This window comes from Podarcis bocagei, assembly GCF_964188305.1.
Source record: "Podarcis bocagei genome assembly, chromosome: 7".
In the NCBI taxonomy this organism is placed as follows: Eukaryota; Metazoa; Chordata; class Lepidosauria; order Squamata; family Lacertidae; genus Podarcis; species Podarcis bocagei.
The window spans coordinates 6,327,932-6,354,697 of record NC_138132.1 but is presented as its reverse complement, the minus strand read 5'-3'; the positions used below and the strand labels follow the sequence as shown (position 1 = coordinate 6,354,697).

At 48.7% G+C, this 26,766-nt stretch overlaps 1 protein-coding gene across 2 annotated transcripts in view; it reads left to right on the top strand.

Moving 5' to 3' along the window:
• The window catches only part of MEIS3 (Meis homeobox 3), a 75,593-nt gene that overhangs the window by 7,020 nt on the left and 41,807 nt on the right, over positions 1-26,766 (top strand). Inside the window, exons 1-5 of one of the 2 annotated variants that reach the window (XM_081200553.1) lie at positions 6,202-6,371; positions 7,993-8,140; positions 11,805-11,855; positions 17,989-18,039; positions 24,860-25,009. In XM_081200553.1, the coding sequence (XP_081056679.1) occupies positions 6,217-6,371; positions 7,993-8,140; positions 11,805-11,855; positions 17,989-18,039; positions 24,860-25,009 (555 nt within the window). In that variant the 5' untranslated portion in view covers positions 6,202-6,216. Of the gene's footprint in view, positions 1-6,201; positions 6,372-7,992; positions 8,141-11,804; positions 11,856-17,988; positions 18,040-24,859; positions 25,010-26,766 lie in introns of those variants that run through there. The other variant, XM_081200552.1, reaches the window with a different exon arrangement.

The window sequence follows — 26,766 nt, the reverse complement described above, 5'->3', positions numbered from 1 at the left end:
CTCAGATTTGGGGCATCAACGAAGGGATGGCGAGGCGGGGAGGCAGCTGTGTCCTAGCGGAAAACAGTCCAGCCACTCTCTTCTCTTTCCTCGCCCCCCACCAGCTCCAGCCTCAGTTCCCCCGTCTGTAAAACGGGACCAACAGCGGACTTCTCAGAGCAGGTTTGCGAGGGGTGAGAGGATTTGCAGCAGGAGCTTTTGAACGGAAGGAGGAGGAATCTGTTTCGGGATGTGTGACGAATTCCTGGATCCCGTGTGAACTGGATCCAAAGACGGAGTCGCCAGCTCCGTTATAAGCTGTGAGCTTCCCAGAGGCGCAAGGCTGGGCACTCCGGAAAAGGGGACCTTAAGTGTTAAAGGGTCTTTTCGTTTCATCCCACATGACGATCCTTGTAGAATCCCCACAAGGAGTTCCTACAGACCACCACCCCCAGTTGAAAAAGGCATTTATTAATACGGGCATTAAAATTATTTTTCACCGCGGTGTGTGTGTGTGAGCATGCAGCGTTTTACAAAGTGCCTTTTGTTGCTCTTTGCGCTGGATCGGTTCCAGCGAACAGGTGGGGATCTCCAGATCGGGCTTTGTGCTGCAGTTTTTTTTTCATCGCAGAGGTGAAGTGTGGGTGTGTAGGTGCACGCATGATTTTGTGAGTGGGCATGGATGCGGCACACCCAGATCCACACCCTCATGGATTTGGATTTATTTGAGCACTCAAGAAGGAAAAATCCAAATGACAGTTTTGAAAAGTTTAGTAGGCGTTTTTGAGTTTTTCCCCTTGTTACGTTTTTTGAAGCGAGTTGACTCAAAACCTGATTCTGGGATGTGCTTCTTGGAGCACGTTGACTGCGAGTAGAGCTAGTTTGGCATTAGGTCCGCTTTGCCCAATGGCCTGTTTCCGACAGTGGCAGGTCTAGTTCAATGGCATTCGGCTGGTTGGTCAGGGCTCACTATTTGGTCAAGGCCTGGTCACTTATTTATTTATTTATTTATTTATTTACATTTATGACAAATAAACATTTCAAACAGAATCATCTTTACATATCATATTTTGACTCCCCCTCTTTCTGCTGTTCTTTATATTTACTCTATTTTCCTGCATATCCCAATCTAAATCTATTTTATATTTCATTTCCATCCATTTCATATATGTTTTCACTGCTGAACTGGTCAAGGCCTGATCTAAGATGGGTTGCAACCGCAGCACTGCCACCGAAGAGATATAATAATAATAATAATAATAATAATAATAATAATAATAATAATAATAATAATAATGATAGAGAAATGGATCCCCAAATGTATGCTTGGCTCAAGGTGGTTACCCAGGTCTGAGAACCTTTAAGACCAACAATTAATTAATGAAATTAACTGTTCCTCCCCAATTGTCTGTTTGCCAGCAGTGTTTTCTGGGATACACTGCCACTGAAGAAGGAAGCTCCATTAACCTCTGGCTTTTTACTGGTTGCTTCCTCTTGGGTTCTCAGCCTATGTCCCACAAGCAGCTTGGGTGACCATAAACCACTCTTCTAGGTTGTCAGGGCAACCATCATGGCCGCCCCACAGAGATAGGCTGAGGTAGATGCTTCAGTGTGCTTCTCAGTTTCCCATGCGCAGTGGCCATGTGGGAGAAGCTGCTTCGGTAGGCTTTTCCCACGCCACCACAAACGCCCTGCCTCCAGCTCATGCAGGAAACACTGTGTGATTGGCAGAGCACACCCCAGTCAGGTCCCTGTGATACTGCAGAGGTTCCTATATATCTGGATTGCGAACAGGGTCCTTGTAAGAACATAAGAATATCAGATCAGCTTGCTGGATGAGGCCAATGACCCAGCTAGTCCAGCTTCCTGTTGCACAGTGGCCAGATTCCTTTGGGAAGCTGGCATGCTGGTTATGAACGCAACTTCAGAGCCCATAGCAACATTGCTGGCCCGAGGAGCCGCTTAGATGGGTTGGGTGGCTAGATAAGCCTTCTCCAAGTACCGTATTTTTCGCTCTATAAGATGCACCAGACCACAAGACGCACCTAGTTTTCGGAGGAGGAAAACAAGAAAAAAAATTCCTTCCAATAGCACCTTAAAGACCAACTAAGTTAGTTCCTGGTATGAGCTTTCGTGTGCATGCACACTTCTTCAGATACACTGAAACAGAAGTTGCCAGATCCTTCTATATAGTGAGAAGGTGGGGAGGGGTATTACTCAGAAGGGTGGTGGGAATGGGAGATTGGCAGGTAGCTGAGATGAACGTGCAAATAAATCTTCTCTTGTTGTTTAGTCGTTTAGTCGTGTCCGACTCTTTGTGACTCCCTGGACCAGAGCACGCCAGGCACTCCTGTCTCCCACTGCCTCCCGCAGTTTGGTCAGACTCATGCTGGTAGCTTCAAGAACACTGTCCCACCATCTCATCCTCTGCCGTCCCCTTCTCCTTGTGCCCTCAATCTTTCCCAACATCAGGGTCTTTTCCAGGGAGTCGTCTCTTCTCATGAGGTGGCCAAAGTCTTGCAGCCTCAGCTTCAGGATCTGTCCTTCCAGTGAGCACTCAGGGCTGATTTCCTTCAGAATGGAGAGGTTTGATCTTCTTGCAGCCCATGGGACTCTCAAGAGTCTCCTCCAGCACCAGAATTCAAAGGCATCAATTCTTTGGCGATAAGCCTTCTTCATGGTCCAGCTGTCACTTCCATACATCACTACTGGGAAAACCATAGCTTTAACTATACGGACCTTTGTTGGCAAGGTGATGTCTCTGCCTTACTTGGAAGGAAGTCCTATTTGCTTCCATGGGTGGCATCTCATGCTAGTCCCACTCACAGCAGACTTGTTGAAACTAAGTTTGGTCCATTGGTTTCAATGGGACTTCGTAAGACTCAGTTGCAGACAAACCAGTGCCACTTAACTTCCATACAATGGACACAATCCATCAAAATGTGCAGTGCAATCAATGTCCAGCTCATTTCAGTGGAACGTACTTCCCAGTTCCAGTGTGTAGGGCTTAGGAAGCTGTCTTCTCAACTGGCCTGTCTCACCTGGTATTGTCTTCACGGATTGGCAGCTGCTCTCTGGGTCTGGGGTTTCAAGCAGAGATCCCTCCTAGCCTTACCTGGAGATTTGTCCTGGGATCAAACCTGGAACTTTCTGCATGGAAGGCAAATGCTATACCACTGGGTTGCAGCCCTAAACCACGACTTCAGCTTTAGTTGTGACTAATGGCAATAACAGCATCCTCAGTACATTTACTCAGAAGTAAGTCTTGAAGAGTTCCATGGGACCTGAGTAAATCCCTCGTCAATGTGGGTTAGGACTAGGACTTTTTTAAAAAGGCACAGGACTGAACTTGGTGCTGACTCGTTAATGAACAATTGTTTTGCTCACACCACACAGATGTAAATTTGGGGTTTGCTACCAAATGTAAGGGGATGCGGGTGGTGCTGTGGGTTAAACCACAGAGCCTAGGACTTGCCGATCAGAAGGTTGGCAGTTCGATTCCCCACGACAGGATGAGCTCCCGTTGCTCGGTCCCTGCTCCTGCCAACCTAGCAGTTCGAAAGCACATAAAAGTGCAAGTAGATAAATAGGTACCACTCCGGTGGGAAGGTAAACGGCATTTCCGTGCGCTGCTCTGGTTCTTCAGAAGCGGCTTAGTCATGCTGGCCACATGACCCAGAAGCTGTACGCCGGCTCCCTCAGCCAATAAAGCGAGATGAGAACCGCAATCCCAGAGTCGGCCACGACTGGACCTAATGGTCAGGGGTCCCTTTACCTTTACCTTTTCCCAAATATAAGTAGTAAATAAATTTTTATTTATACCCCGCCCTCCCTGGCCAAGACCTAACATCAAATATCAAATACATTAAAACACAATCAAACAATTGATTAAAATACAGCTTAAAAATTAGAATCAGGGTAAAATTAAACGATTGCCCACGAATTACAACCATAGGGTTCGGGAACCTCAAATATTCACCAGGGCCAGCTATCCATGTTGGTCCCACATGAGCCAATAAAACTGCCAAAGAGGTAACTTACAGGGTCCCATAGATGGGGGGGGGGCGGGTCAAACTGGGCCCGGACCGAAGGCCAGGAGGAACAGCTCTGTCTTGCAGGCCCTGAGGAAAGATGTCAAGTCCCGCAGGGCCCTGGTCTCCTGCGATAGAGTGTTCCTCCAGGCTGGGGCCAAAGCCATTGCAGATCTGCAGCCAATCCCAGCTCCCTGTATAGGGCATAACTTTATTGTAAACACACTGCATTTTTTAAAAAAAGTTTGTGCTTAAAATACAACACACAACGTAGTCCATGGAGCATTCTCGTCCCATGCATGTTTATATAGATGTAAGTCCCACTGATTTCGATGGGACCTTGTCTGGGTTTAGGATTTGGGGTGGGGGGAGTGTCAGAAGATTTCTTCTCATGACCAAATTTCTCACAGCTAACATCTTTGCCCCTGTGGGGAGACTTATGGGCTGGCGTATCAGGGCTGTGTCTTCTCGCTCCCACACCCCAGCCAATTGACAGCTCTGTCATTAGGAGGAGAAAGGTGTAGGTTTGTTTTTGAGGGGGAAAGGCTGGTGTGGAAGAGAAGAATTACCCCTTTCTAAACCCCCCTCCCTTTGCCCATCAAAAAAAAAAGCAATTCAGATCCCCCCACCCTCTTCAGCTTCTCAGCAACCCGATTATTGGGAAATGTAATATTTCTGCATGGTTGGGTTTTTTTTATATAGAGCGAATGGTTAAATATTTGCTGTGTTGAATAATTATATAAATATCTCTTTTCAAGTGTAAAGGAAATTACATTTTAAGAAGAGAAGCTTAAGGGGAAGGACACTGAGAACCGAATTCTTGCACTTTTGTATGTAAAGCTCAGATCAATCCACACAACCCCAAATAAAACCAGTGTTTCTCTTCCTGTTGTCGTTGTTTAGTCGTTTAGTTGTGTCCGACTCTTCGTGACCCCCTGGACCAGAGCATGCCAGGCATTCCTGTCTTCCACTGCCTCCTGTCTTCCACTGTTGGGTCATGCCCTGATCGGTGGTGGCACCATTTGTTGTTGTTGTTTAGTCGTTTAGTCATGTCCGCCTCTTCGTGAGCCCCTGGACCAGAGCACGCCAGGCACTTCTGTCTTCCACTGCCTCCCACAGTTTGGTCAAACTCAAGCTGATAGCTTCGAGAACACTGTCCAACCATCTCGTCCTCTGTCGCCCCCTTCTCCTTGTGCCCTCCATCTTTCCCAACATCAGGGTCTTTTCCAGGGAGTCTTCTCTTCTCATGAGGTGGCCAAAGTCTTGGAGCCTCAGCTTCAGGATCTGTCCTTCCAGTGAGCACTCAGGGCTGATTTCCTTCAGAATGGAGAGGTTTGATCTTATTGCAGTCCATGGGACTCTCCAGAGTCTCCTCCAGCACCAGAATTCAAGACTAATAATTCAAAATTCTCTTCCTAGCTGAGGGTTATCGGCCAGAGTATTTGGGAATCGGATTCTGAAGACGGCACAATAACGTCAGAAGAACCTTGTAGGCCTGAGGTCTGGCTAGGCAGTGGCATAGCGTGGGGGGTGCAGGGGGGGCCGGCCGCACCGGGCGCAACATCTGGGGCTTAGGGTTAGGGGGCGCAAATCCACGGGTTTGGGGGCGCAAATTACTTGCTTTGCCCCGGGTGCTGACAACCCACGCTACGCCACTGTGGCTAGGCCAGCATCCTGTTCACATGGGGGGGGGTCAACCAGATGTCCCAATGGGAAACCCCACAATCTGAACACAAGAGCACTCACACGCTTGTGATTCCTAGCGACTGGTCCTCATTTTCACGAAAAACTGCCCTTTGGCGTACGTTCTGCTCCCTTGCAAGTTCTAGCCCAGGACAGAAACCACTGTAGAATCTGGTTCCTAAATCAAAAGTCCTCTGCCCCCTCCCCAGCAAGGTTGGGAAATGCAGAAACTGGTTTAAAAGCGTCACTGGGGGTGGGGGGAGCAACTGGCCTAAGAGGAATGTGATGGATTTCCCTTCCTTTCGTCTTCGACTTGCGCTGTGCGGTTTGAAGCTTTCCAGTCGTCTTAGAGCAAGTATATTTTTTTTCCACCCTGCGAGACATAAAAGTTATTTGCCCCCCTCCCGCCGCCATGCCCAGCCCTGCAACACCCTACCCCCAGATCCCTACTTACAGCTGGCAATGGTTTTAATTTGCAATTCCCCCCTCCCTCTTGGAATTTGCAGCGGGGCAGAGAGAGGAGATGAAATGTTGCAGGATTTTGCCTCCCCATCTTTCTTTGGGGGGCAGCGGGGGATTTGTTTTGCTTTACGTACGAGATCTAAAAGTTCCGTGGAGACGCTCACTTAACAGCTACACCGTGCTGGGCCTCAGCTACAAATATTTGTGTAACATATGGTGCGTGAACTTGTATAATGTATGGCTGGGAACACTCTGTCTTGCTAGCTATCCGTCCAAATCTAGGGGGGAAATGTGTGTGCTGGGGGGGGGGGAGCAGCCAAAGGATGGCCTTTACTGGTTTGCAGTTGACATTGCTCATAAGACATAAATCACAGAACAGGATGGAAGTGAGCTCCCCTCCGAACCCCCAAATGAGCTCTTTGAAATAACTGTGATCCTAGCAGAAACGGTTTCTTAGAGCCACATACTGCCTCCCCCCCTCCTTTGAACGACTTCTCTCTCGTTTTTTCAGAATTTGCTCTTCTTCTAGAACATTACTTGGCACGTAGACCAAGATTCCAAATCACATTTTTTGCATGGATTTTAAGTATTGTGGAATTGGGTTTTGTTTCTTGCACACACACAAGAAACAAAACCCAATGTTGTTTTTATTCACTGGGTGGGGAGTTCCCTTCACACATGCAAGGTTGATATCTTGAGGATGCCACACTGTGGTGACTTTGAGGTGTGAACATGCCGTGTCATACGCCGCATCCCAGACAGGACTTCTGCAGCCTTCGCACTGCTTGATACACACACACACACACACACACACACACACACACACACACTGTTTGATGGAGTCTGTCAGTTTACAAACTCTGCTTACAGGTCTCCAGCGCTGGTGGGCCAAGGCAGGGTCAGGGGATGTAAGAGACGACAAACAGATGCATAATATGGGCAGACACGATTCGTGATTATAGTTTTCTGGGTTCCCATGTGTCTTCTACTGAACGAGAGCCTGCCTACAGAGCCTCTCACAGCCAAGGCTGGGTCCTGGGCCCATATGTGAAGTTGAGATGGGGGAAAAGTAGGTCTCAGGGCATATGAAGATGATTTTTTATTTTTTATCGTTTCCAACCGTCTCTCCAATATTTTTTTGTTTCAACAGGCTTTCCCGAATGGGCAAATGGGTGTTTACCACAAATGTCCACTTGTTAAGATTTTAGTCTTGCGTTAAATATATGGGCAGAGTGTAAAAAATAAAATTGTTGCTGTTATTATTGTTGTTTTTCTGTTTTTGTCTTATATGCCTGGAGATGGTGGTTTAGAAGGCAGTTAATAAATCAGTGATGATGGCATTAAGAGAGCAGCAATATGGGTTTTCAGGTTATGGGTTGTATCCAATGTCAAGTCTTATTCAGAATAATCCACTGAAATTGGGCAGCATGACTAAGGCCCATTATTTTCAATAAGTCTACTCTGAGTAGACCTTGGGTGGAGACAACCCTATGACCCCCCCAGGCAGCATTCCCACCGCTGCCTGGCCGAGGAAAGTAAATAATGAGAACCAATGCAACTCCCCCCCCCCCAATTTTCCATGAATTTTAATGTACAGTAATTTGTTTTTCCCTTTCAAATGGCCTCGAACACCCTTTTGCCTCACTTTATGCTGGCAGCATGGCTAGTCAGGAAATGAGGGGAAAGCACCAGGCTTTGTAAGAAGAGCTTATACTCCGAGCCTCCAACTCCTTTCCAAACCTGCTGTGTCCCAGTTTCTGTTCCGAGCTGAAACGTTGGCTGATCTCTTTGGATCTCCCACTCTGGTAGGCCCTAAACATCTCCTCTTGTGTAACAGGCATCCCTTATTCCCGCTGCTGGCCCTGGTCTTTGAAAAATGTGAGCTGGCAACCTGTTCTCCCAGGGACACTTCTGGCTCCTACCCGGGAGGAGACGTCTGCTCGTCGGATTCCTTCAACGAAGACATTGCCGTCTTTGCCAAACAGGTTGGTTTCTGGAGAACGAGAGGTGATGGAGGGAGGGCAGAGCTGGGGAGTGCTTGGCAGTAGGAATGTGCAAATAAATCTTCTCTAAGTTGTTGTTTAGTCGTTTAGTCGTGTCCGACTCTTCATGTCCTCCTGGACCAGAGCACGCCAGGCCCTCCTGTCTTCCCCTGCCTCCCGCAGTTTGGTGAAACTCAAGCTGGTAGCTTCGAGAACACTGTCCGACCATCTCGTCCTCTGTCATCCCCTTCTCCTTGTGACCTCCATCTTTCCCAACATCAGGGTCTTTTCCAGGGAGTCTTCTCTTCTCATGAGGTGGCCAAAGTATTGGAGCCTTAGCTTCAGGATCTGTCCTTCCAGTGAGCACTCAGGACTGATTTCCCTAAGAATGGATAGGTTTGATCTTCTTGCAGTCCATGGGACTCTTGAGTCTCCTCCAGCACCATAATGCAAAAGCATCCATTCTTCGGCGATCAGCCTTCTTTATGATCCAGCTCTCACTTCCATACATCACTACTGGGAAAACCATAGCTTTAACTATACGGACCTTGGTTGGCAAGGTGATGTCTCTGCTTTTTAAGATGCTGTCTAGGTTTGTCATTGCTTTTTTCCCAAGAAGCAGGCGTCTTTTAATTTTGTGACTGCTGTCAACATGTGCAGTGATCTCTAAGTTACCACTCCTTAAAAATGTTCCTTAGCCAAATTGCCTACTTGTATGTTTTTGTAGAGGGACGCGGATGGCACTGTAGTCTAAACCACAGAGCCTAGGGCTTGCTGATCAGATGGTCGGTGGTTCGAATCCCCGCGACGGGGTGAGCTCTTGTTGCTTGGTCCCTGCTCCTGGCAACCTAGCAGTTCGAAAGCATGCCAAAGCGCAAGTAGATAAATAGGTACCATTCCGGCAGGAAGGTAAATGGCGTTTCTGTGCACTGCTCCGGCATACAGCTTCCGGGTGATGTGGCCAGCATGACTAAGCCGCTTCTGGCGAACCAGAGCAGCGCACAGAATGCCGTTTACCTCCCTGCTGGAGCGGTACCTATTTATCTACTTGCACTTTGACGTGCTTTCGAACTGCTAGGTTGGCAGGAACAGGGACCAAACAACGGGAGTTCACCCCGTCGCGGGGATTCGAACTGCCAACCTTCTGATCGGCAATTCCTAGGCTCTGTGGTTTAACCCACAGCACCACCTGCGTCCCTCTACTTACATCATAGGAGCCTACAAAACACTGTTGCTGTATTTTAGGTTTTATTTTATTTTATGTTTATCTTATCTTATATTTTGGAAATGTGCATCCAGTTTTTTCCCCCCTTTAAATTTTTTTGGGCCCCCAAGAGAGTGGGGCCCTAAGCTATAGCTTGCTTAGCTTATACGTAAATCCAGCACTGGTTGTGTCCAGCACGTGTTATCCCACCATTTCCAGTACATCTCCTTGCCAAGAGTGCGTCTGTAGTGTTACTTTCATTATAGGTAGGCTTCCACCACACGGTGGCACGTTCAGGAGGCACAATCAGCGCTGATTTGGCACCCTTGATTTGGCACAAACCCACTTGCCCCCTCCCAAATCAGACTTTCTAGCGCAAGGAATAAGCTAAGGCAGCGGGCACTGGAAACGGGATTCAAGTTGCAAGAAAGGGAGATTCTGGCTCAACATCAGGAAGTACCGTATTTTTTGCTCTATAAGACTCACTTTTTCCCTCCTAAAAAGTAAGGGGAAATGTGTGTGCATCTTATGGAGCGAATGCAGGCTGCGCAGCTATCCCAGAAGCCAGAACAGCAAGAGGGATTGCTGCTTTCACTGCACAGGGATCCCTCTTGCTGTTCTGGCTTCTGGGATTCAGAATATTTTTTTTCTTGTTTTCCTCCTCCAAAAACTAGGTGCGTCTTGTGGTCTGGTGCATCTTATAGAGCGAAAAATACGGTACTTTCTGACAGTAAGAACTGTTTGACCAAGGGATGGAAGGTAGTTGACTCTCCTTCCTTGGAAATTTTTAAGCAGAGGTTGGAGGGTCATCTGTCAAGAATGCTATGGTTGATATTCCTGCATTGAAGGGGTTTGGACTAGATGATTCTTGAGGTCCCTTCCAACTCTATTATTCTATGTTAACATCACCTAACCTCCCCTGCAAGCAAATCGGAACGAATGCTTGACAAACAGGGTGTCCAGAAGCTCTTAAAACCAAGCGAGTTTGTCGCACGAGTGGTCCTCACGAACTTTAGCTGTGTGATCTGAGTTTTATGATGTTAAGAAGAAGAGGAAGAAGAGTTTGGATTTGATATCCCACTTTATCACTACCCGAAGGAGTCTCAAAGCGGCTCACAATCTCCTTTCCCTTCCTCCCCCACAACAAACACTCTGTGAGGTGAGTGGGGCTGAGAGACTTCAGAGAAGTGTGACTGGTCCAAGGTCACCCAGCAGCTGCATGTGGAGGAGCGGGGAAGCGAACCCGGTTCACCAGATTACGAGTCCACCGCTCTTAACCACTACACCACATTGGCTCTCTTAAGCAGCATATAGAGCCAGTTGAAGTAAAATAAACTGTGGAACCTGAATTTGCCACTGTGTGATGGAATCCCAGTCTGGCAGTGCCCCCAATGGGGAGAAAAACCTTTGGGGAAAATGGTGGGGGCAGTGCAGGCAAGCAAACTGATGCAGAGAAACGGCGAGACAAGAAATGGTTAAGAAACTGGTCTTTCTCAGTTCTAACCCCCCCCTTCTTTTTTTAAAAGGCATAAGGCATTGTTATATGTGTTAGCAATGTGCTGTTTGTCCTTGAGACACAGCTGGGAATTAGGAAATTCCTTTTACTGGGATTTTAGCTCCCCCCCCCTTGTATCTTTTCAGCCAGTTGCCAGAACAACAAAAGGGGAAATGGAGGAGTCCTCCTCACTCGCCGTCATAAAATAAAATAAAATAATAAAACGGTACCCCCAAGGACAGCCTTTGCCAAGCTGGTGCCCTCCAGATGCCTGGGAATGACTGGGAATGATGGGATTTGTAGTCCAAACACATCTGGAAGGCACTAGCAAGGCAAACTTTGCCTTAGGTGAGTAAACAACTTTTGCTCCAACCCCAGACCTGCCCAAACTGGACTTCACACACACATATAAACACACAAACACACCCCTTCGCAGCTGCCTCTGGATCTCCTCTTAAAGGTCCCACCCGGGTACCAGAATTTTTGATTCTCCAAGTTGGCGGAGCCCTGTCCCAGAACAGAGAGGATGAGGGCAGACGCCTGGGTCTGTTTAGTGCCCTGAAACTATTTACTGCCGCGATTTCTCTCTCGTGTCTCTCTCGTTTCTTAAATGAGACATGTGGAGGGGGTGGGAACTACACTTTTGCATTTTGATACAGGGAGGGGAAATGTTGAGGAATTTTAAAAGCACAGGGGGCTCCTGGGGTGGGGGTGGGGTGGAGAGAGGGAGGTTGCAAACTCTTGAAAGTGAAATATATGTTCTCCTGCCAGCTGCTGCTCTCAGGGGACGAGAGTCACATTTTTTTGCCGTTTCTTTACAGTTTCTGGGAAATGAGAGAAACAGATTTTTCAGTGATGCGCATCGATTCCTTACATTTCTCTCTATCATGTTTTCTCCCCCTGTACTAACGCTCCTTCTGTTTTCTTCTCTCCCCCCCCCTTCCCATCCCGAAATGCCCATTTTTTAGGTTAGGACAGAAAAACCTTTATTTTCTTCCAATCCTGAGCTGGATAACTTGGTAAGGACGCTTCTTACTTTTCTCGTTTTAAGTTTTTAAACTGCATTTCCTCTTTCCGTCTGCCAGCCTTGCCTACTGCGCATAGGAGCAACGAGGTATTTTCTCACATTCACTTTTAGTAATCACTTCTCCACACACACACATTTCCATTCAGAGAAAGTGTAGTGTAGTGGCTAGAGTATTGGTCCACGATCTGGGAGACTAAGGTTCAAGGTCCTTGGGTGAGTCATGGCCCCTCGGCCTTATCCTACTTCACAAGATTGTTGTGGGGATTAAACGAGGAGGGGAAGAAGCAGGTAAACCCCTCAAGCGCCTTGGAGGAAAAGCTGTTATGGAAAGCCGATGAATCAATTAATAAATCAATTAATATGTGTGCACCATCCAGATGTTGTTGCACTCCAGCTCCCAGCAGCCTCACCCACCCGTAGCTGTCAACGTTTCCCTTTTTTTAAGGAAAATTCCCTTACAGTGGTACCTCAGGTTAAGTACTTAATTCGTTCTGGAGGTCCGTACTTAACCTGAAACTGTTCTTAACCTGAAGCACCACTTTAGCTAATGGGGCCTCCTGCTGCTGCTGCGCCCCCGGAGCACGATTTCTGTTCTCATCCTGAAGCAAAGTTCTTAACCTGAAGCACTGTTTCTGCGTTAGCGGAGTCTGTAACTTGACGTGTATGTAACCTGAGGTACCACTGTATTCCGAATAGGATTCCTCGCAAGAAAAGGGAAAAGTTGACAGCTATGCACCCACCATGGTCAGGGATGATGGGAGTTGTAGTCCCGCAACCCATGAAGGATGATGGGAGTACAGTGGTGCCTCGCAAGACGAAAAGAATCCGTTCTGTGATTCTCTTCGTCTAGCGGTTTTTGGGTCTTGCGAAGCAAGCCCATTGACGGATTAGAGGATTAGCGCTATTAGCGCTATTAGCGGCTTTTAGCGGCTTATCAGCTTATCGGATCAGCTGATAAGCAGCTTAGCGGCTTAGAAAAAGGGGGGGGGAGGAAAAAAACCCCGCAGGAACTCGCAAGACATTTTCGTCTTGCGAAGCAAGCCCATAGGAGATTCATTTTGCAAAGCACCTCCAAAACGGAAAACTCTAGCGAGTTTTCCGTCTTGCGAGGCATTCGTCTTGCGGGGCACCACTGTACACATGAAGGGTGTTCGCCCATCTTAGACACACACCATCATTCCTTCACAGCTTTACACAAGTGGCAGCCAGCAGAGACAAATCTGGATTCCGAATAACTGGCCTGCCAATGATTCCGCCAATGATCCTCACTGCCTGCTAGCCAACTGGACACAACTTGGGTCCTTCCCGTTGAGGGTGATGCAGAGACCAGCTGCTCAGCAAAACCAAGCAAATAAAATCCCTGGCTCTAGAGTTGCTGCAGCCGTCGGTCTGCTAGGAAGTCTTAGGCAAGCCGCCGCCTCTCAGCCTTAACTAGGGTAGCCACGTGTCCTACAGGATCAGGCCAAAGGGAACCCATCCAGTCCGGTGTCTTGTTCTTGCTGTGGTCACCCAGATGCCTGTTCAAGGAGGACCCCAGCACAAGAGCCATCTACCCAGCAACTGGTATTCAGAAGTACAGTGGTACCTCAGGTTACATATGCTTCAGGTTACAGACTCCGCTTGTTACGGAAAAGCAGCAATGCAAGAGCGAGCTGCAGGTGGCTGCAAAGCAAAACAGGATGTTGATGTTTGGGACTGCACCATGGGAACAAAGGGGCAGTCTATTCACTGTACTGAGCACCGGATGTTAGCTCAGAGTGTCATCTGACCTGTACTGGAAGTACAGGGGTGGAGTTTTTCTCTCTGCTGTTGGAGTTTGAACTGTGCAGATGCATTTCTCTGTACTGCTGCAAGGACAGAAATAAAGCGATGTAAATACATTTCTGTCTGACTCTTTCCCCTCCCTGGGGAGGCAGGGAGGAGGGGAGAGTGGTGTGTCCTTCTCACGCTTGAGGAGGATCGCCGATAGTGACCTAGCCTGTATCCTGCCGGGAGACACAGACGGCGAGGTCAACAAGGATCTTAAGCCGAGTGCCTGGAGAGTGGCCAGTTTTCCTCTGATAAGGCTTAAGAATCCGACACCGCTAACCCAGAAATATTAAAGGTAAAGGTACCCCTGACCATTAGGTCCAGTCGTGGCCGACTCTGGGCTTGCGGCCCTCATCTCACTTTATTGGCCAAGGGAGGCGGCATACAGCTTCCGGGTCATGTGGCCAGCATGACTAAGCCGCTTCTGGCGAACCAGAGCAACGCACGGAAACGCCGTTTACCTTCCCGCTGGAGCGGTACCTATTTATCTACTTGCACTTTGACGTGCTTTCGAACTGCTAGGTTGGCAGGAGCAGGGACCGAGCAATGGGAGCTCACCCCGTCACGGGGATTCGAACCGCCGACCTTCTGATTGGCAAGTCCTAGGCTCAGTGGTTTAACCCACAGCGTCGCCCGTATCCCATTAACTCAGAAATATTACCTTGGGTTAAGAACTTTGCTTCAGGATGAGAACAGAAACCGTGCTCCTGCGGCACGGCAGCCCCATTAGCTAAAGTTGTGCTTCAGGTTAAGAACAGTTTCAGGTTAAGAACGGACCTCCGGAACAAATTAAGTACTTAACCCGTGGTACCACTGTATTGCTTTCTGGCTTTATCCTCCTTTACAAAGGAGAATCTCTCTTTGAAAGGCTGTCTGGTCCAAGCCCAGTTTAGAGATAAATAATTCTAAGAAGGAAGAGGTCTTGTAGCTGCCTGTCAGCAGTTAGCAACACCTGGCCAGCAGACTGAGCAGGCCCACAGCTCACCTGGTCACAGTCTGGTGAGATGCTTTCATTTCATTTCTAGCCCAGGTTTCCACCAAAGAGCTCAAGGTGACATACGTGGTTCTCTTCCTCCTCGTTTTATCCTCTCAACAACCTTGTGAAGTAGGCTAGGATGAGAGACAGTGACTGGCGCAAGGCCACCCAGTGAATTTCACGGCTGAGCAGTGATTTGAACGCTGGTCTTCCAGGTCCTCACCTACTATTCTAACCACAACATTATAGTTATTGCTCATAAAATAGGTATCTCCAGATCAATTGACAGTTGCGGGATTTATTTCCGCCTTCCCCTTTTTTGTGGCGCATCTCTTCCTTTCTGGCGACACAAACGTGGCCGTCCCGATATCTGCACCCGGGTTCCCAGAAGGATGTGTTTGCCACAGCAGATGAGACGGGTGACGCTTTCCCAAGGATTGACTGTACAGTGGTACCTCGGGTTAAGTACTTAATTTGTTCCGGAGGTCCGTTCTTAACCTGAAACTGGTCTTAACCTGAAGCACCACTTTAGCTAATGGGGCCTCCTGCTGCTGCTGCACCGCCGGAGCACGATTTCTGTTCTCATCCTGAAGCAAAGTTCTTAACCCGAGGTAATATTTTTGGGTTAGCGGAGTCTGTAACCTGAAGCGTATGTAACCCGAGGTACCACTGTACTGCCTTTAAATGGGTTAACTCTGAACATGGATTTAAGAAGTCGTTTGCCTCAGTCCATGCATGTTTTCTTCAGAAGGAAACCAGGATCTTCGGTGAGACTTACTCTGTGTACTTTATGTACATAAAAAACTAGGGCACCAGCGGCACCCCTTGCTTGAGGTACAGTAATCCCACAACTTACACGAGCGTTATGTTCCGGGGATCATGCCTAAAGTCAAAATTGTGCATGGTCTGAGCACATTGGGTGCAATGGCGGGTGGGATTGCCAGAATATTTTCTCATGGATACCCACTAGCATTCTAATTTTAAAATATATTTTTAAATGATAACAAAAACAAAAACTATTATTATTATTATTATTATTATTATTATTATTATTATTATTATTTATACCCCGCCCTCCTCAGCCAAGACCGGGCTCAGGGCGGCTAACAACCAGTAATAAAAACAAGTTGATTGAAATACAACTTAAAAAACAAGATTAAAATACAACATCAAAACATTAAAATGCAGCCTCATCACAGGAGGAGAAAGGGAAAAAGAAAGAGGGGGAGGGAGTCAAATTGATTCCAAGCCAAAGGCCAGGCGGAACAACTCTGTCTTGCAGGCCCTGCAGAAAGAAATCAGATCCTGCAGGGCCCTGGTCTCATGAGGCAGAGAGTTCCACCAGGCCGGAGCCATCACTGAGAAGGCCCTGGCTCTGGTTGAGGCTAATCTAATTTCCCTAGGGCCTGGGACCTCTAGGGTGTTGCTATTTATGGACCTTGAGGCTCTCCGTGGGGCATAGCGGGAGAGGCGGTCCCATAGGTACGAGGGTTCTAGGCCATGAAAGCTGACACAGGGCCGTCTTACCCATAGGCGCTAGGGGTGTGGGGCACCCGGGCGCTGGGCTCTCAGGGGCGCCAGGCCAAGAGTCCGGCGCCTGAGAGTTGAGTCTGGGGAGAGCCCGCCCGTCGGTCGGAGTGCCGCGGCAGGCTCTTCCGCTGCAGGCGGCTCTGCGCCGCAAGTTCGGGGGCGACCGAGCCAGCGAGATGCTGAGGCGGCCGGCCGGCTCCGCCCTCCTGCGCACCTGGGACTGGGCAACCTGGGGGGGGGTGCGCCGGGTGGATTTTTGCACCCTGGTGTTGCATATGCTTAAGACAGCCCTGTGTGACAAGATACACCAAAGTTGAGGGTTTAGTGTATCTGATTTGGCCACAGTGACACAGGCCCAAGTTACATCCCACTGGAATGACTGTAACATGCTCCATATGGGGCTGCCTTTGAAAAATGCTAAGAAACCTCAACCGGCTCAAAGAACTGCAGCCAGATTGTTGACCAGGGAGCAGAAAACTCCTTTGGTGGAACAGCTCCACCAGCTACCGGTCTGTTTCCAGGCACAGTTCAAAGTGCTGGTTATGATCTATAAAGCCCTACACCATGTTGGCCCAAGCTCTCTGAAAGACCGTATTCTCTCATATGAACATGCCTGGGTTTTGAGATCTTCAGGGGAAGCCCTTCTCTCCACCCTGCCATCCTCACAGGAAGGCTTGGGGGACACATGGGACAGGGCCTCCTCAGTGGCTGCTCCCAGACTTTGGAGTTATCTCCCTAAACAAGTTAGCCTGGCTCCCTCCTTGTTGTCATTCCGCTGGCAGGTGAAGACCTTTTTGCTCCAACAAGCTTTTGGGAATTGACTGCTTTTAGTTAACGGGCTGGTGGGATGCTTTTTTCATTGTAATTACAGTGGTGCCCCGCAAGACGAATGCCTCGCAAGACGGAAAACTCGCTAGATGAAAGAGTTTTCCGTTTTGGAGGTGCTTCGCAAAACGAATCTCCTATGGGCTTGCTTCGCAAGACGAAAATGTCTTGCGAGTTCCTGCGGGGTTTTTTTCCTTCCCCCCTTTTTCTAAGCCGCTAAGCCGCTTATCAGCTGATCCGATAAGCTGATAAGCCACTAAAAGCTGCTAAAAGCCGCTAATAGCGCTAATACAGTAGTGCCTCGCAAGACGAAAAGAATCCGTTCTGTGATTCTCTTCGTCTAGCGGTTTTTTCGTCTTGCAAAGCAAGCCCATTGACGGATTAGAGGATTAGCGCTATTAGCGCTATTAGCGGCTTTTTGCGGCTTATCAGCTTATCAGATCACCTGATAAGCGGCTTAGCGGCTTAGAAAAGGGGGGGGGAGGAAAAAAACCCCGCAGGAACTCGCAAGACATTTTCGTCTTGCGAAGCAAGCCCATAGGAGATTCGTTTTGCGAAGCACCTCCAAAACGGAAAACTCTTTCGTCTAGCGAGTTTTCCGTCTTGCGAGGCATTCGTCTTGCGGGGCACCACTGTAGCGCTAATCATCTAATCCGTCAATGGGCTTGCTTCGCAAGACGAAAAACCCGCTAGACCAAGAGAATCACGGAACGGATTCTTTTCGTCTTGCGAGGCACCACTGTATTGGTGTATTTATAAACATATTTTATATATGCATATAGTTTTAATCCTATCAATGTTTAATTGCTTTTTAATGGTGGATTATTATATGTATTCAGTAGTTCTTGATTTTATCTGTAAGCCGCCTTGACTCCTGTCAGGGAAAACGGCAGGCTGAAACAACAACAATATCACAGTCTAAGAAAAGTAATACAGTCACCAATCTTTAGCAACGACTTATTTTTCTCTCTCTTTATAATTGCAGATGATCCAAGCTATTCAAGTTCTGAGATTCCACCTTCTGGAATTAGAAAAGGTACAGATGTTTGCTTTGCTTTGCAATTTCTTTTATCATTTTCCCACCCGCAAACCCTACACCCCCCCTCAAAAAACACCCCCAGTCTTAGCAATTTGGAAGTTAGGCAGAAGGACATGATTGATCCCTGCTTTATTAGAGGCATCCCTGATTGGGAAAGAGCTGTGGTTTCCTACAATAACTGCTGAAACCAAATGTTGGGCCAAATCAAATTTACTGAGAAGACAAGTTGTGGTCAATATGTCTTCCGTGCTGCAGCTAGTTTAGAATCCTGCACTGAAGAAAGTTGGATTTTGAAACCTGCATGAATTAGGTAGATTGAACCATTATTATTTTTTACATACGTTCTCTGACTTCTGTATAAATCATGTGGTGCATGCTCTAGTTATCTCCCGCTTGGACTACTGCAATGCACTCTACGTGGGGCTACCTTTGAAGGTGACCCGGAAATTGCAATTAATCCAGAATGCGGCAGCTAGACTGGTGACTGGGAGTGGCCGCTGGGACCATATAACACCAGTCCTGGGTGATCTGCATTGGCTCCCAGTACATTTCCGAGCACAATTCAAAGTATTGGTGCTGACCTTTAAAGCCCTAAACGGCCTCGGTCCTGTATACCTGAAGGAGCGTCTCCACCCCCATCGTTCTGCCCGGACACTGAGGTCCAGCTCCGAGGGCCTTCTGGCGGTTCCCTCATTGCGAGAAGTGAGGTTACAGGGAACCAGGCAGAGGGCCTTCTCGGTAGTGGCACCCACTCTGTGGAACGCCCTCCCATCAGATGTGAAGGAAATAAGCAGCTATCCTATCTTTAAAAGACATCTGAAGGCAGCCCTGTTCAGGGAAGTTTTTGATATTTAATGCTGTACTGTTTTTAACATTTGATTGGGAGCCACCCAGAGTGGCTGGGGAGACTCAGACAGATGGGCGGGGTATAAATAAATTATTATTATTATTATTATTATTATTATTATTATTATTATTATTATTCTGACATGTTTGCCATTTCACATGGCTTGTTTTGGTTCTGCTGATATCCTGCCCCAACCCTTTAGAAAACGTTAACTGAGGTCCACCTCCGGGTACCTGAGACTTCAGGCATTGCCCCCACACCTCCAGGCTCATCATGAGGGACAGAAACTTGTCTTTATAAAAGGAAAGTTGATGGTGGGGAGGGGGAGTTGAGGTCCCCCACAGCAGAATTCTCAGCCTCATAGTGCAATATCTCACATATTTCTTCTGTGCTTCTGCAAAACTAGTTTTCACATAGCTCGAAGTAAAGCCTGAGGTGGTCCCTGGGAAAAATGAAAGGGTGAAAAATCCCACTATCTCAAAGTAGAAGATTCTTTTTTTTAAAAAAAAAAACCCAAATCAAAATCCAAGTTATCCTCCAGCAAAAAGAAAAAAGTTTGCAAATAATTTCCCTTTCTCACAAGCGGCAGCAACAGCTGTCTCCAATTTTGAAGTATTTCCTCATATGGGAGTGAGAGGGGGAGAAGTTTTAAAAATAGACTCAGAGTCCAGTTCTCCATTATGTTTTTACGGCACCAGAACTCATAGGTTTTCAGATAAATGCTAATCTAGCGATGCCCCCCACCCATTCATACTGATGGCTAAAGAATACAGAAACAACGTCTCTCTGTGTGTATCTTGTAGGTTTTGTGGCTCGATCCACAAATCTCCTGGCCACCACAATGCTCAGGTTTTCATCCCACAGCTGCCCATTTCTGAGTTAGGCATACCGTATTTTTCGCCCCATAGGATGCACTTTTTCCCCTCCAAAAATGAAGGGGAAATGTGTGTGCGTCCTATGTGGCGAATGCAGGCTTTCGCTGAAGCCTGGAGAGCGAGAGGCATCGGTGCGCACTGACCCCTCTCGCTCTCCAGGCTTCAGGAAGCTATCCGCAAGCCTTGCAAGCCCGGCGGGAGTTCCCGCGGGCTCACAAGGCTTGCGGGCAGCAGCCTGCAGCCCCGGCGAGTGTCCGCAAGACTTGCGCGCCCGGCAGGAGGTCCCACCGAGCGCGTGAGGCTTGGGGCGGCAGCCTGTCGCCCGAAGCACGGGGAGCCCTCCGGAGGGTGCCCTGTGCTTCGGGCCGGTGTGCGCAAGGCTTGGGGCGGCAGCCGCGATGGGAAGGGGGGAATAATTTTTTTTTATTCATTTCCCCCCCCCCCCAAAAAAACGAGGTGCGTCCTATGGGCCAGTGCGCCCTATAGGACGAAAAATACAGTATATGCCCAGGACAGGTTGCGAGACTTCAGATCTGAGCTATGGAGCCACTATATTTAGCAAAGCCACTATGGCCTTGTCAATGGAAACCACTTCAGTTTAGTGGCTCCGGTTTCGCAAACCTCATCCCAGGGGCCCGGTGCTGCAGCTGAGCTGAGAGGAGCTGGCCTGCTGGCTGGCTGGGTCGCCACGAGGCACTTTGCCATGCTGCTCAGCTCCTTCGCAGCTCCCCTTTTGCTTTGATCTCGCGGCTTCCAGCTCCACGTTGACAGCTTCAATTGTTCTAGGCAAATGTAACTGAAGGCGAAGCTGCAGAAAGGCATCCAGTGAGATCACACTGGGAGCTGAAGGAAGGAGGGTGTTGGCAAAGCCATGTTTCTGCCCGCTGCTGCCCATCACCTTTGGCCCGGCCAACATGGTGCCCTGTAAATATTTTGGGCTACAGCTAGAGTGCGCCAGGTTGGCATAGCCTGACAAGACAGAAGTACTGTTTTTGGGAGACAGGGGGCGGGCGGGTGTGGTGGACTCCCTGGTCCTCAATGGGGTAACTGTGCCCCTGAAGGACCAGGTGCGCAGCCTAGGAGTCATTCTGGACTCACAGCTGTCCATGGAGGCGCAGGTCAATTCTGTGTCCAGGGCAGCTGTCTACCAGCTCCATCTGGTATGCAGGCTAAGACCCTATCTGCCCACAGACTGTCTGGCCAGAGTGGTGCATGCTCTGGTTATCTCCCACTTGGACTATTGCAATGCGCTCTACATGGGGCTACCTTTGAAGGTGACCCGGAAACTGCAATTAATCCAGAATTCGGCAGCTAGACTGGTGACTGGGAATGGCCTCCGGGACAACATAACACTGGTCCTGAGAGATCTGCATTGGCTCCCAGTACGTTTCTGGGCACAATTCAAAGTGTTGGTGCTGACCTTGAAAGCCCTAAATGGCCTCGTTCCTATATACCTAAAGGAGCGTCTCCACCCCCATCGTTCAGCCCGGACACTGAGATCCAGCACCGAGAGCCTTCAGGCGGTTTCCTCATTGCGAGAAGTGAAGTTACAGGGAACCAGGCAGAGGGCCTTCTTGGTAGTGGCGCCCGCACTGTGGAATGCCCTCCCTTCAGATGTGAAGGAAATAAGTAGCTATCTTATCTTTAAAAGACATCTGAAGGCTGCCCTGTTTTGGGAAGTTTTTAATATTCAATGTTGTATTGTTTTTAACACTTGATTAGAAACTGCCCAGAGTGGCTGGGGAAACTCAGCCAGATGGGCGGGGTATAAATAATTTATTATTGTTGTTGTTGTTGTTGTTGTTGTTGTTGTTGTTGTTGTTGTTATTATTATTATTATTATTATTATTATTATTATTATTATTATTATTATTATTGCCTGTCTATATATCCTGGCGAGGTCTGGCCCAGAAATAAGTGTATGAGGTGCATGTGGCTTATGCGTTTAAGTTCAGAAGAAGCTGGGTTCATTGGAGGTTGTTGCCTAGCAACCGCACCACCTTGGACCAGCGTCTTGGGCCTCCTGCGTTCAGAAATTTGGATATGGGTGGTTGATGTCACAGTACTTAAAATCACAGGCTGTGTGTCAGCCCAGTTAGAATTTCATCCTTTGGCTCACGGGCAAGTGTACGCCAGTGAGATTCTTTGACTGAAGTTAGCCGTGTCTATTAATTTCAGTGGGTCTACTCTGAGCAGGACTAACATTGGATGCAACCTTTTGGGTCTTCCCTGCAAGAGACAGGCCATGCTCCTTGGCTTAGGGTCACGTCCAAACTGCGGGCCGTTGTTTGTTTTGCTCTAACAAACCGCGGTCAGTGAGCCAAGGACAAACCTTGGCTACAGATCAGAGTTCCTTGGAAGGGAAACAAACCACAATCCCTGATTTGGATGCAATGCTAAGATAGGGATCGTGGCTTGTGTCTCTCCAGCGCTAGCAGAAGGGCAGGCAGAAAAAACACAACTGGATTGTGATTGGTAAGCTTACTGTGACTTGACAGGGCCTTTTCGGTGATGGTTTCCGGGTGTGGAACACCTTTCCTGGCAAGGTACACCTGTCTCCCTCACTATTGAGAAAGTTAGAAATATTCCTGTTTACCCCAGCAGCTGGTGGCTGATAGACACTGGCCGTAGCATCCATGAAATCAATACCTGAGGGTGTGTCGCTGCTTTATTTTTTATTACCGTATTTTTCGCCCTATAGGACACACTTTTTCCCCTCCAAAAATGAAGGGGAAATCTGGGTGCGTCCTATGGGGCGAATGCAGGCTTTCGACCCCTCTCGCTTTCCAGGCTTCAGGAAGCTCTGCGCAACCCTCGGGAGACCGGCTCCGAGGGTTGCGCAGAGCTGCCTGCAGTCCCCGGCTCAGCACAGCTCTGCGCGGCCATCGGGAGCAGGGCACTAAGTCCCGCCCCGCTCCGGATGGCGGTGCAGAGCTGCCTGCCGTCCCGGGATCAGCGCAGCTCTGCGCGGCCACCGGGAGCCGGGGGCGAAGCCCGCCCCGCTCCAGATGGCCGCGCAGAGCTGCCTGCAGTCCTGGGACTTCAGGCAGATCTGCTCTGCCATCCGGAGCGGGGCGCTAAGTCCCGCCCCGCTCCGGATGGCGTCGCAGAGCTGCCTGCCGTCCCGGGACTGCAGGCAGATCTGCGCCGCCATCCCGAGCGGGGCGCTAAGTCCCGCCCCGCTCCGGATGGCGTCGCAGAGCTGTCTGCCGTCCCGGGATTAGCGCACTTCTCCCCATTGCCAGCCCCACAAGCTCGGGGGACAGCGGGGAGGCAGAGCGTGCCTTCCCACTGTTCCCCGACCTGGTTCTTCCAGCCCCGCACCTGGGGGGAAAATAAATTTTTTCCCTTTATTTCCCCCCAAAAAAACTAGGTGCGTCCTATGGGCCGGAGCGTCCTATGGGGCGCAAAATACAGTATGTTCTAAATGTTTTATTTTTATTGCACCATTTTAACGTTTTGATGCTCGCTGCTCTGGGCTCCTGTGGGAGGAAGCTCAGGGTAGGAATTTCATGAACAAAACCAATAGATAATAAATAAATGTGGCCCCAGAAAGCTAGCAAGTCAGGGGGACAGACGGAGTAGACTACAACCTTTCTCCCTGACGTGACCAACTTCCATGTGAAACCTGAATATTTATCTTTACGAAAACAGAACAATCCTTTCACCTAGAAATCTAACACATCAGGGACATGTCTCCTCCCTGACACTCTAGCTTTCGAGACACAGGCTGCCCCCTCTTTGAGTTATTTGGTGGGCCCTGGAAAAGAGTGGGTGTCAAGTCTACCCCCCTTTAACCAGCCCAAACCCACATGTGAAAACCCCACTGCTTGCCTCTACAGGTGGGGCATGTGGTTGTGTGTGTGGAAATAAAGGCACGCTCTTTGCTAGGGTAATGAGCTCGTTAGCCACACAGTAAAGCTCAGTGTTTGTAACCTGATAAATCCCTTGTTAATGTAATTAACCCTTTGATTCACGCAGAGGGCACCTGCTGGGAAGCAGCGGACTCTAGAAGCTGGGGTTTAATTCTTTGTCCTGGGGAAAGGGGTGTTTCTGAGTTCAGAAGAGGGAGAAGGGGGTCGGTGGTGTTCTGCTGGGTCAGAGACAAGGCTGTGGGGAGACTGAAGTCTCTTAGGTCATGCTAACATTAAGGGGCTCCCAAAAATTCACTAGGCAGTTACCAGATTCAGACCTGCTTAGTTTCAGCAAGGTGCTGGCTTCACGTACCTTCAGAATAAGCCCTGGCCGGCTGCCTGTTTGTTAAAAACAAAAGCCCTGCCAAGTTTCTAGTCCCTGGCGCTTCAAGAGGAGCTTTGAAAAGGGCAATGGGGCATTTATTTATTCATGTTAAAGCATTCCTAAACCGCACAGCATTTCAAGAATCTCCCAGTCTAAAAAACGAACAAATATACAGTGGTACCTCGGGTTAAGTACTTAATTCGTTCCGGAGGTCCGTTCTTAACCTGAAACTGTTCTTAACCTGAAGCACCACTTTAGCTAATGGGGCCTCCTGCTGCCGCTGCACCACCGGAGCCCAATTTCTGTTCTTATCCTGAAGCAAAGTTCTTAACCTGAAGCACTATTTCTGGGTTAGCGGAGTGTGTAATCTGAAGCGTATGTAACCTGAAGCGTCTGTAACCTGAGGTACCACTGTACTGTTAAAGCAAATGAAATGATAATGAAATAATAAGATTGAACTTTACAAAACCCACACATATATAAACAGGAACAAAACCGGAGCCTGATAAAACAGCAATATAAAAACACAGGAAAGCGAACAAAACAGAAAATCAGAGGACTCAAAAACATGTAAAATGGGGGCTTTTCTTATGGTGCAGGGAAATCCTGGGCATATAAATATACCCTCTGCTTCCTGCTCTTGAACCAGTTACTGATGCAGGAAAGGATCTTATCTGTTATGCCATGATTAGGAAGGGAAAAGTCCATATCTCCCCCCCCCTTCCCTGAGTTCTTGGTTGCTTCCAGAACTCCTGAATGTTCAGGTAGAATACTTACCAGCTGGAAATTCCTGGCTTTTAAACCAGCCACTCCTGGCTACTCTTTCATTTTCACTTTTTTTCTTTCTTTTTGGCAGGTACATGACCTCTGTGACAATTTCTGCCACCGCTACATCACTTGCCTCAAGGGGAAGATGCCCATCGACTTGGTCATCGACGACAGAGACGGGGGCTCGAAATCCGACCTTGAAGATTTTGGTGGCTCCTGCGCCAGCCTCTCTGATCAGGTAGGACACCTGCGGGGGATGAGCTTCGGGCAGCAAGCCCTGGCTGCAGCCGAACCGTTTGCCTGCTGCAATCATAATTTGACTTTAAGAAAAAGGAGGCACGTTTTCAAGGAGTTTTCTGCCGACCTGGAAATTTGCAAATGTAGATTCTCAGATGTGTGTCTGAATGTTGTGCTTGTGATCAGCGGCATCAACTATATTGCAAAGTCAAGTAAATTCCAAAATGTTTTATAGGAAAAGTGGTGTGGTGTGAAGATCTCCCAGTGCCATTTCCATGCACAACTCTACCTTGATGCGAAGCATCATTTGTGAGTTTGGGATGCTTACCTGCAATAGCTCAGGGGTTAAAAGGGCTGAAGGTTCAATCTTTAGCGTCTTCAGGTAGGACTGAGAGGTGTGGGAATGTTCAGGGTGGCAAGAGAGGATACAGTGGTGCCCCGCAAGACGAATGCCTCGCAAGACGAAAAACTCTCTAGACGAAAGGGTTTCGCGGTTTTTGAGCTGCTTCGCAAGACGAATTTCCCTATGGGCTTGCTTCGCAAGACGAAAACGTCTTGCGTTTTTTGCAAGTTTGTTTCCTTTTTCTTAACACCGTTAATACAGTTGTGACTTGACTTCGAGGAGCAACTCATAGCACGCGGTGTGGTAGCCTTTTTTGAGGTTTTTGAAGACTTTGGTGATTTTTGAAGCTTTTCCAAAACTTCCAAAACGAAAAATTCGCTAGACGAAAAAACTCACGGAACGAATTAATTTCGTCTTGCGAGGCACCACTGTATATTGATTATTAATATCCTTCTAACTTGCGCTATGTTATGGCCTGGGATTCGGACTCGGGTGCTGAACCTGAGGGATCCCAGCCTGCACAGGATTCCCCACCTCCAGAACCAGCCGAGCTGGGGCTGGGGCATGAGCCTGAAGGGTCCTCACCTGTGCTGGATCCTCAGGTGCAGGCATCAGCAGAGTCTGCTCTGGCTCCTGAAGTGATGGAGGACTCATTGCCTGCCGGTGCTCCACTCTCAGCCCCGTCAGGGGAAGGTGAGGTTGCCTCTGGGTCCGGTAACCCTCCAGCCTCTCCTGAGCTGCAGAGGCTCAGGGCAGAGAGGCGGAGGGAACTAAGTTCCCGCCGGAGGAGTGCTCGCCTCCAGGCCAGGAGAGGCGAGTCACCAGAGGATCGGGGCTGCCCTATGCCTCGGGGCACATAAAAGCCGGCCAGCCCAGTCCGAAGTTGTGGGAGCAACATTGTTGGTAGCCAGTTCCTGCCTGCTGGAGCCTGTCCTGCTGGAGCTCCTGGCCGCACCCGACTCCCTGCCTTGGACCCAGCTTCAGCTTTGACGGACTGCCTCCATACTGCAACTTCGACCTCGGACTGGACTCGGACCTTGCCTCATGGTTAGCCCACGGGACCAGCACACGCTAGCAAGTTCCTTTACTTAGCAGAGTTTACATTCCCCTTTTTACACTCACAGCAGATAGCTGGCTGCAGGCTTGTGTAAGCCTCTCACATTACCTCTCACATTACCTGTCTCAGATTGTACTGTACGTCCCTGGTAAGTTCCCTTGAACTTAAAAGAATAAAGACACCACAATCTTATTCAAAGTCAATAAAAGAAGTTTACTTACATCAGTTCACAGTTGGATCCCTGAAGGCAGACTTAGTTACAAATATGTACATGTGGATCTACCCCATATTGGAGGATAATCCCAGAACTTCTGCTAGCTGAGAGCTAGCAGAGCAGTCCTAGCTAGAAGCTGGTCAA